General features: G+C 41.7%; 1 protein-coding gene and 1 pseudogene across 2 annotated transcripts in view; one reads left to right on the top strand and one right to left on the bottom strand.

Annotated features, from left to right (window-relative positions):
- LOC123812122 lies at window positions 1-826 on the bottom strand (annotated as a pseudogene).
- A 7,764-nt stretch (window positions 827-8,590) lies between these two features.
- The window catches only part of REL (REL proto-oncogene, NF-kB subunit), a 39,723-nt gene continuing 37,389 nt past the window's right edge, over window positions 8,591-10,924 (top strand). Inside the window, exon 1 of one of the 2 annotated variants that reach the window (XM_045828453.1) lies at window positions 8,591-9,202. In XM_045828453.1, coding sequence (XP_045684409.1) covers window positions 9,193-9,202 — 10 coding nt within the window. In that variant the 5' untranslated portion in view covers window positions 8,591-9,192. The remainder of the gene's footprint in view (window positions 9,203-10,924) is intronic. The other variant, XM_045828452.1, reaches the window with a different exon arrangement.

The following is a 10,924-nucleotide window of genomic DNA, read 5'->3' as shown; positions in this document are numbered from 1 at the left end:
CTACGCGCGAATTGTGAGTTTGAATACAACTCATCCTAAAAACATGTCACCATCATAATTTTTCAGGTTGGGTGATCCAACAATCTTGTACTTCACTGCTACTGCTAGCACAAAGCTGAGCCAACTATTGGCTGTAAATAGTTCACTAGCAGTTTTTCTGATAATATGGAAAATATTTTAAGTGTGTATTTCCCTTGGGAGGATAAACTGATAGAGTTGTTGTGTTTTCACCCTTAGGGATACTACAGTATTCTATCCTTGGTTCTCCTTGAGGCTTTAATCCTATTATACTGTTCATTTGCACAAGAATACAAGGGTGTCCACTGGAGTAGCCAAAGACAGGATCATCCACACCACTGCATGCTTGAGGTAAGGTAAGAGGAAACTGACACGCAACAAAAACTGGATGATACTGGTCAAAAGAGTACTCTATCAGGACAGATTGTGAGATTCTTCTGTTTTTTTAAAGCACATACTTTTGAAACTTATTAAGGTCTTCAAAGTACCCTCTACTGGACTCTGGATCAGGCATACTGAATGAATATTCCAATACTGACACTGATTTTGGAAAAAACGGTAAGTCCTGGACTAAAAATCTGGTCACGATATTTTGGAACTTCATTGTTCAGAGACTGAAGCACAGCCCACATTGTGAATATGAAGAGTGCAGCAAGGAACCCATAAAAGACTAGGTAGAAGAGCAAGATCAAACCTCACCAAGCTCTTTGCAGTGCGTCCCAGGAACTCTTCTGGTGGTTGGACTGTAGATGAAGAGCCTCCACTCGGCCAGGCTCTGGTTGAAGGTCTTCTCATCTTTGCTTGTCATGGGTGTGTGCCCACGGCAGGCACGGGGGTGAGGTTTGTGGAGGCAGCCAGGAGCACAGAGGCACCATGGAGCCCGGAGGTGCACCCTGGCTCTAGCAGCATAGCCCGGAGAAGGCAGCAGAAGGTAGAATGGCAGAGAACACCTCCTCACTTCCATGTGGTACACATTCAAGCTGGACTGCAAGGTTAGATGTATTAAATGCATTTTCAACTTAAAATGGATTTATTGGGATATAAACCCATTGTAAGTGGAGGAGCATCTGTACCACTGGATCGTAGGATATTTATATTTTAGGCTTAGTTGATACTGTCACTTTTCCAAGGTTGTACCAATTTATATTCCCACAAAAAATCTATCCCACAACCTCACCAACACCTGGAATGGTCCTTTTAACTATAGCCATTCTGATAAAGGTGTAACAATATTTCACTGTGGTTTTTATATGCATTTCCCTGATGACTGGTGATGCTGAGCACCATTTTATATGCTTATTAGTCATTTGGCTGTCCTCCTTTGTAAAGTGCTTGTTTGAGTCTTTCACTCACTTAAAACATTGGGTTATCTATCTTGAATTCCTACTGATTTGTAGAATGCATATGAGTACCAATAGGGTCCTCTGGGAAGAACATGCTAATATGCAATGAGCAATGCAACAGATTTACTGGGGATAACACCTATGAAAAATAAAAGGGGGGAAAAGAAGGAAAAGTCAGGGAAAGTTTTCAGATGCAGGTCTGACAGTTGTGAAAAGAAAGGGAGAAAGAAGGAGAATTAAATAGGAATAGAGTCAGGATGCATCTCTGAAAGTCTCAGCCAGCCCAGTAGGGAGCTCAGACACAAATATTGCTTGTAGAAAAGTCCCACACTGGCCAGAGATAGCAAACCCTTGTACTACCATGTGCTCGTAATTGGCTAGGTGCTTGCAAGGCATCATGTGGCTTTGGCTTAAAAGCTAAGGCAGCCCTGACTTCTTGTGGCTCAATTGGTTGGGCATCATCCCACAAAGCGAAAGGTCACCAATTCGATTCCCAGTCAGGGCACATACCTGGGTTACTGGTTTGTTCCCAGGTTGGGGTGTGTAGGAGATGCAACTGATCAATGTTTCTTTCTCACATTGATGTTTCTCTCCTCTTTCTTCTCCCTTCCCTTCACTCTAAAAATAAGTAAATAAAATCTTTCAAAAAAACAAAAGCTGAGCTAGATCCTCTCTAGAACTGAGATCTGAACAGAATAGCTTCATGGATGCCACTGGCTTCTTGATTAGATGTATGTATTATAACATACATCTAATCAAGAAGTATCTTCTTTCAGTATGTGGCTTACCTTTTCATTTTCTTAGTGGCATTTTTTTGTTAATTTTAATTAAGTCTAATTTATCTACCTTTTGTTTTTGTTGTTTATGTAATGTTGAAGAAGTCTTTGGCTATCCCAAGTTTATGGTTTGCTTTCTCCTCAAAGTTTTATTATTTTACTTTTAACATTTATGTCTACAGTCTATTTTAAATAATGTTTTGGGTATGGTATAAGGTTAAGGTCAAGTTTCATTATTTTCCATATAGATGACAAATTCGTCCCAGTACACATTAATGAAAAGACCTTCTTTCCCCCCAGAGAACTGCAGTGCAGACTGTTATAAACAAGTGACTGCCATGATTAACTGTCTGATTCTGGGGTTTCTCATTCAGCCCCTTGTTCTATTCATCTAAATTTGTGCCAATATCACACTACCTTAATTTCTGTACTTTTTAAATCATTTGGATATCTGGTAATGTACATTCTCCAGCTTTATTCTCTAATATTGATTTGGCTATTCTAGGACCTTAGCATTTCTTTTTCTTTTTTTAAAGACTTTATTTATCTATTCATAGAGAGAGGGGAAAGGAGGGAGAAAGAGAGAGAGAGAATCATCAGTGTGTGAGAGACACATCAATTGGCCTGTAACCCAGGCATGTACCCCGACCGGGAATCGAACTAGCAACCCTTTGGTTTGCAGGCTGGCACTCAGTCCACTAGCTGCACCAGCCAGGGCTGAATTGGGCACTTTGTTTTTTTTTTAAATATTTTTTATTGATTATGCTATTACAGTTTTCCCAATTTTCGCCCTCTATCCCCTCTCCACCCTGTCCCCCCAACCCTCCAGCATTCCTCTCCCCCTTAGTTCATGTCCATGGGTTGTACATGTAAGTTCTTTGAGTCCTCTGTTTCCTATACCATTTTTTATCTTTCCTTATCTATTTTATGCCTGCTAACTATGCTTCTTCCCTGTACCTTTTCCCCCCATTCCTCCCTTCCCTCTCCCCACTGAACTCCCTCTGTGTGATGTCTGTGTGATTCTGTTCCCATTCTGGTTGCTTGCTTAGTTTTTGTTTTCATTGTTTTTCTTTTCTTTTAGGTTCATTTGTTAATAGTTATGAGTTTGTTGTCATTTTATTCATATTTTTATCTTTTTCTAAGATAAGTTCCTTTAACATTTCATATAATAAGGGCTTGGTGATGATGAATTCCTTTAACTTGACCTTACCTGGGAAGCACTTTATCTCCCCTTCCATTCTAAATGAAGGCTTTGCTGCATAGAGTAATCTTGGGTGTAGGTTGTTGCCTTTCATGACTTCAATACTTCTTTCCAGCCCCTTCTTGCCTGTAAAGTTCCTTTTGAGAAATCAGCTGATAGCCTTATGAGAAGTCCTTTGTAAGTAACGTCACCTTATCTCTTGCTGCTTTTAAGATTTTCTCTTTGTCTTTAATCTTGGGTAACTTAATGATGATGTGCCTTGGTGTGTTCCTCTTTGGGTCCAACTTCTTTGGGACTCTCTGGGCTTCCTGGACTTTCTAGAAGTCTATTTCCTTTGCCAGATTGGGGAAGTTTTCCTTCATTATTTGTTCAAATAAGTTTTCAATTTTTTGCTGTTGCTCTTCTCCTTCTGGCACCCCTATAATTCAGGTATTGGAATGTTTCAGGTTGTCCCAGAGAATCCTCAACCTCTCTTCATTTTTTTTGGACTCTTGTTTCTTCATTCTGATCCAGCTGGATATTTATTTCTTCCATTTGTTCCAAATTGTTGCTTTGAGTCTGGGTTTTCTTCTTGTCACTGTTGGTTCCCTGAATATGTTGCTTTATTTCATTTTGAGTATCCTTCATTTGTTCTTTCATTTTTCTACGAAGATCAATCAGATCTGTGAGCATTTTGATTACCAGGGCTTTAAATTTTCTGTCAGATAGACTGGTAATCTCCTCATCGTTTAATTCTGAGGTTATGCTCTGTTCTTTCATTTGGGCCATATCTCTTTGTCTTGGCGCACCTGATAAGTTGTAAGGGGCGGGGCCTTAGGTATTCACCCAGGCAGGGCAACCCTTTTTGCTGCACTGCCTGTGGGGGAGGGGCCAGAGAGAGAACAATGCAGCTCTGCCTGCTCATCTCCAGTGTACTTTCTAACAGACTCTAGAGTCAGACTGGAAGTATCTCCCACCGTGGCAACCCCAGCGTCAACTTTGAGTCTCAGATTACCCCTTACCCCTTAAGTCAGTCCCTCCCATGCAGCTCTGCAGAGCTCAGCAGTCAGCCCTGCCCCTCAGCCACCTCGCCTCAGTTTTTCTGAGTCGCCCACGCAGTCCGCCTTACCAGTCTGGTTGTTCTGGTTGATTTTTTCTTTAATTCCTTGGTTGTCAGAGTTCCATGCAGTTTGATTTTTCTGGTGCTTTGGGTTTTTTATTGATTTTAGATTGGTCCTTATCCTCCTTTTGGTTGTGCGAGGAAGCAAAGGGTTTCTGCCAATGCCTCCATCTTGGCTGGAATTCTGAAGATCTCCTTAGCATTTCTCTATACATTTAAGAATCACCTTGTTAATTCCAACAAAAAAAATATACTAGGGTTTCAACTGGGATTCATTAAATCTATAGATTAATTTAGGGAGAACTAATATTTTAGCAAGACTCAGTGTCTCTGGGGAGAAGCATTCTAGGCAGAGTGGAAAGCATGAACAAGGGCAGAGAGACAAGGAACAACATGGCTTTTGGTATATAAGAAGCTATGAAGCAGTTTAGTGAGGTGTAAAGTGCAAGGCATGAAGTGTAGAAGATGAGGCTGAAGAAAGAGGCAGAAGCCAGATTATAGAGGAAGTTGTTGGCATGTCCAAGGGTTTGATCTAAGGCTGATGGATGGTTTTAAAACACAAGTGTGGTGTGGCCTGATGTGCATTCACACAGAGGACTCCATCAGCAAAGGGTCTGAGTAGGTTTGAATGGCTTTCAAAGAGGACAAAAATGTAGACAGGCAGAATAGGAGACCATTCTAGTAGTTAAGGTGAAATATGATGATGATTTGAACAAGGACAATGGTAATCAAGATGGAAAAGAAAGGGATTCATATTTGATTGGTAAAACCAGTAGGATTTGGTGATTGGATATTGTAGGGTTGAAGGGGGTGGTGAGAGCGAGAGTCAAAGATGATTCCTAATTTTCTAATCTATTTATGGGTAGATAGTGGTATAAGGAATATGGGAATAAGAGTAAACTTCAGAGAGATGTTGAGTAGGTTGAGTTTGAGATGCCTATGAGTTTCCCCAGGGAGGTGTCTAACAGATAATTGGATATGTAGGTCTGAAGCCCAGGGAAAGATGTAGGCTGGATATACAGTCCTGTGTCCATGGATAAATCATGCGAACGAATGAGATTACTTAAGGAGTGTGCATAGGTTGAGAGGTATTATGCATCTCTCCCACATATTCCCATTCAGATTTAAAGTTTCCTAGTTCTTTGTCTTCTTTTTCATAAAATTACCTACTGATATCCCCTGGGTTAAAAACCATATAAGAAATACTGTTCTCATTGGCCCTGGCTGGTGTAGCTCAGTGGATTGAGTGCGGGCTGTGAACCAAAGTGTTGCAGGTTCGATTCCCAGTCAGGGTACATGCCTGGGTTGCAGACCATGACCCCCAGCAACTGCACATTGATGTTTCTCTCTCTCTCTCTATCTCCCTCCCTTCCCTCTCTAAAAATAAATAAATAAAATCTTAAAAAAAAGAAATACTGTTCATTGATTTAACATTATATTTGTGACCACAAATTTCAAATGGATATTCAGTACAGCCAGATATACCTTATAAATTTCCACTCTTTCAGATCACGTTTTCAGTTTCTCTTCTTCCTCAGACCTTCTGGTCCCTTGCTGCACTCCACTCTTAGTTAAACTTTACATCATACTTCACTATAAAAAGGGGGAGCAATTTGACTGGTTACCTAATTTTCATATCATCAGGTCAACCAGGTTCTCTGCAACTGCTCTGTCCTCCTTATAACCATAGAAGTGTCCCCATTCCAATCTACAGCCAGCCTCATAACCTGTGCTCTAGATTTCATCCTTTCTCCCTTTCTCACACATAACCCCCTTCCTCTCTATCATCATCCATTTATGATTAAGTATATTTATATATTTTTATATACAAATATATTTTATATTTTATATTTTTATATTTTGTATATTTGTATATTTTTATACAAATATGCCTTAATAGTACCTTCTATAAACAAAACTTCAGTGCCAGAGACTGCTAATGCTCACTGATACACATTTTTTTTTCTTCTTCCTTGGCACACAGCTAAATTACATTTCTCAAGTTATATTTTTCAGCCCGCTTGTGGAGGCCATAAGGAAAGTAGATTGTGACCAGAAGTAAAGTATTCCACTCTCAGACCTAGACCATAAAAATCTATTCATGATTCTCTACTCACTTTCCTTTTCCAAGGTGACTTTGATGGCTACATGTTGGAGCTGCAAAATTGTAGGAACCTGGGTCCCTGGGTTATTCTTGGAAGAAAGACACTCAACTCATACTGGACTGCAAGTCAAATGATAAATAAACTTTAATTATGTTAACCTGTTGACATTGCAGTTGTCAGTGATAGTCCTTAGCCTAATATAACTAACTCCACACCCTCCTCAAGCTATTGCCCCATTTGTTTCCTTTAACATTCTTTGAAGAGTTGTCAAAACTCATGGTTTCCATCTTTCTCGTCTCAACCTCCTTCATTTCAGCTTCCTCCCCACCATTCCACTGACATGCCTCTTATTAAGATCATTAATAACCTTAATTTTGCCAAATCCAATGTCATTTCTTCATTCTCATCTTTTTCAAGCATCATTTAACACAGCTGACCACTTTCATTCTTTTTGAAACACTCCCTGGGACACCATAGTCTATCGGTTTTCCTTCCACTTCATTGGCAGCTCCTTTTTCTCTACCAGTTCCCTAGGACTTGGAGTATCCTAGGGCTCTTTTTAAATTTTGTGTCTCTCTCTGCACTCTTTAGTGGAAAGCTGCTAACTCCCAAATCTTTATTTCCAGCCCAGTCCTCTCCCATTTGCTTTAGTTCTGCACATTCGACTGCCTCCTGGGATATCTAACAGCCATCTGTAATATAACATGTCCAAAACATAACTCCTGATTTTCCCTCTCAAACCTTTTCACCTTTCTCTTCCTTTTTACCTGGTTTGCTCACACCAAATATATGGGAGTTTCCAGTTCCTGCCCCCCCCTTTTCCCACCTACATCCAATCTACTGCTAAGTATTTCTGGCTCCATCACCAAAATATCTTACTAAATCTGACTCCTTTTCACCATTTCCTCTGCAAAAAATGCTAGTTGAAAGCACTTTTACTTCTCAGACTACTTACTCCAACAATCTAATTGCTTTGCCTTCACCCTTGCCTCAGGTGTATGCTAATAGTTTAACACATCACCCAGAGTAAACATCTCAAAATATAATAAGCCAATGAAACACTTAAACTCTCAATAGCTTTCTGTGTGAAGCTGGAAAAAAAATCCATCCTCCTCACCAAGTGAGATTTCTTGTCTTCACCATCTCTCCACTGCATTACAGTATGGTTTAATGCTTATTCAATAGTTTCATTCTTTTCTATTTCTCTCCATTTTATGAAAGGATATTTTGATGCTAGTCGATTTTAGTTGCCCCCCCAACTGGATCCCCCAATTTCAGCACTTGCATGGCAAGCTATTCCCTATTCCCCCTCCTTATTTTAGAAAGCAAGGAACAGTAGAAAGAGCATGGAACTTTGGAATCACACAGCCCTGTGTTTAAACTGTACTGTTCTTTTTACCAGCATTCTGAAGTAGGAACTTACCTTCTCTGAAGTATTACTTAACTTCTTTAAACCCCATCATCTATAAAACGAGGATAACAATACGTTATAAATAAGGTAAATGAACTGACACATATGAGGTTCTTACCACACAAAGGAAACAAAGGTATACTAGATTCCTTCAACACACTACATGTTCTTTCCCATTTACCCTTTCCTCGTTGATACCTCAGTCAAATGCCAAGATAGAGTACACCCTACTAATCTTGAGCACACTGCGTAATGATGCAGCGAGCTCACAGTGCGGACCTTAAGAGTTTTATAAGCTTTATTAAGCAGTAAAGTTAATTGAGCCTCCGCAATTTAGGTATAAAGATGAAAAATAAGACTGCAGGGGTCCCCATATGCAAATACATGAATTATAAACGAATACTGGCATCAGCCGCTGCCGCACTTCCCCTGCTGGGCGCACTGTGACCCAAGCCGTGCTCCGCCGACGGTGTGGGGGCGGGTATTTGCATATGCAAAATCCGGAAGAGAGGGGAACCACCCAACGAAAACCCCGGGCTTTACTATCCTCTAGACTGGGAGGGCCGGCCCCACTTTGCCGCCTGCCCCGCCCCCAAGGGCTGTCGGGCAGCCAGCCCTCTTGTCGCCACTGCACCCTCCTACTCGCTCCTGAACTTTAAACCGTGCTCCGAAGAACAACCTGGAGGAGGGGGATTTCTCAGGAGCCAGCGTCTTTCGCACGCTCAGGACCGTCACATGTTGGCTCCCAGTGTTCCCTGCCATCCAGAAGATGCTGCGCACCAGCTACCCAGACTTGCTGCGAGCCCACTGCAGCTCCCGGGGTGGTAGCGTGGGCGGGGCACAGGAGGGGCGGAGCGTGGGCCGCTGAAAGCAGATGCGCGCGAGGACACCCAGTCCCTGCGCCCCCGGAGAAGGCAGTGGCAAGAGTCTACGTCAGCGGTGGGAAATCCCCTTACCGCGCTGCGCTGGTGGGGTCTGCGTTGGGCTCCTTTGGCGCTCCGCCCCCTTTCCCTGGTTCCTGTACTCAGGACGGACGACTCCGACTCCGGGAGATTTGTAGCGCGAGAACTAAGAGGGTGGAAAGGTGTGAGCGGCAAAGCAGAGGAGGGCGAGAAGGAGGAGGTGGCCCCGGGGGGGTGGTGGTCTGACGGACCCAGGAGTCCTGCTGGCAGAAGACTGGCTGGCGGGCTGGCTGGCTGCAGCAGCCTCCGGTCCGGACACGCAGAGCGGAGAGGAGCCATGGCCTCTGGTGAGTGTTCCCGGCGCCGCGGTCCAGTCCTGGACTTGGGGGGAAAGGAGCTCGTCCTGGCGTCTTGCTGCTCAATTTCGGGGTCTCAGTTCTGATTGTGGGGCATTCTGTCTTTAAAATTGCCTGATCTGGCAAATTGTCAACTTCGTAAAAAGTGGCTTGCGTACGAAATCAAAGCCACACTCTGTAATCATTATTATAACCGGAAATTTAGAAATTCCCAGCTATGGGGTTTTGGGATTAGGGAAGTAATAATCTACATAAAGGGAGGCGAGGAGTTCTTGTATTGAAAATTGGTTTATGTTGAAATGGTGGTTTTCTGTTTTAGACTAGGAATGAGGAACCTCAGACTTCAGGAGAGCTCTGCTTCTTTAGTTTAATTTCATCAAGTGCTAAGTGGTGATTGCTGTTGTGCTGACAGTGGTACAGAATGTGTGCCTTTAAAAGTCACGAGTGGTAGTTTAACAGAGTTTAAAAGAAAATGTTCCTTCACCAAAGTAGGTAATTTTTACTGTACCTTATAGGTTACGGACAAGTTGAGTTTTGTTTTATTGTTTCTTTTTTCCTTTGTTGGAAAGAAGGGAAAAAGAGGACTTTTAGAATATCCCTGCCTTAAAATATGGGTAGAAATAAAAACAACTTTGTTTCACTTATGAAAATGTTCAGTTTGAGTTAATAAATGCGTGAGTTTCTTGAGAGAAAACGAGTTTACCAAGACAGCTTAGAGGGCAAGGGAGGGAGTCTCAAATTTACAGCCATGGTTTATTTTAAGTTAGCCTGTAACCGAAGGGAAGTAAATCGAGCAGACTCTGTTCCAGTTGTATCTTTTCAGGATTCTGGTGCGGTTCCTAGGGGCGCGTTCCCGACTGAGGGAGCGGCGTGAGCAAAGGCAGGGAGGCTTCAAGGTCTATGGTCAACGTTTTACAAGCAGGCTAAAGAGGGGTTCTTGTTTATGCTTCACCCTCCTTCCCAGCCCCTGGGACAGTGACCCGCAGTAGAAGGCTGATGTCTGGCAGAGAAGAGGAAGTTCAAAGCTTAGAGGACTTTTTAAAGGGGTGGAGAAGAACAATACCATCCTTAGCTGCTGCCGTAGACTGAAAAGGAAATTGGGGTGATGACATTTGATTTCAGTTTGTGGTTTTCATATGAGAATACAAGTAGAATTTAAACTACTTCAACTTTCTCTCTATCCACTTCGCTGACCCCCAAACTTTCAGATAATCTTGAAAATTGATAAATTCAGAGCGCGTTTAGATTAAAAGTGCAAAGATGACTTGAAATAGGTTAATTTATTGGTGATAAGGTCTTGTATGAAAGTAGAGAATGATGAGCATATAACTTTAAATAAGGTCAGCCTTCTGGCAATTGAACCAAACTTTATTAGTATGTAGTATGGATGTAATACTTCTGATTCTTTAAAAACAGAGAGAAAAGAATTAACCATTTATAGAGTATTGTAAGACCTACATCATTTAAAAATGTGACGCAGTTTAAACTTGCTTAATGACACTATTTTTTGTGCTATTGTGAGGACTGATTCTCTGATTCGAAGGGGGAAAATTTTTAAGGAATGAGAAGTTGTGAATTAACACAAGTTATTTAAATTGTAATTGTTTTTCGAAAACTAAGCAAATTTTTAAAATGGAGTCTGGATGTACTTTCCTCGATCAGTTGTAAAGACCCTATACAAAAATAGTCAATAAATCGTAAATTCCCATCCTG

Source organism: Phyllostomus hastatus, unplaced genomic scaffold (genome assembly GCF_019186645.2).
Source record: "Phyllostomus hastatus isolate PE091 unplaced genomic scaffold, TTU_PhHast_1.1 phas_scaffold_78, whole genome shotgun sequence".
NCBI classification, from domain to species: Eukaryota; Metazoa; Chordata; class Mammalia; order Chiroptera; family Phyllostomidae; genus Phyllostomus; species Phyllostomus hastatus.
Note: the sequence above shows the minus strand (reverse complement) of the source record. Positions and strands in the feature narration are given on the sequence as shown.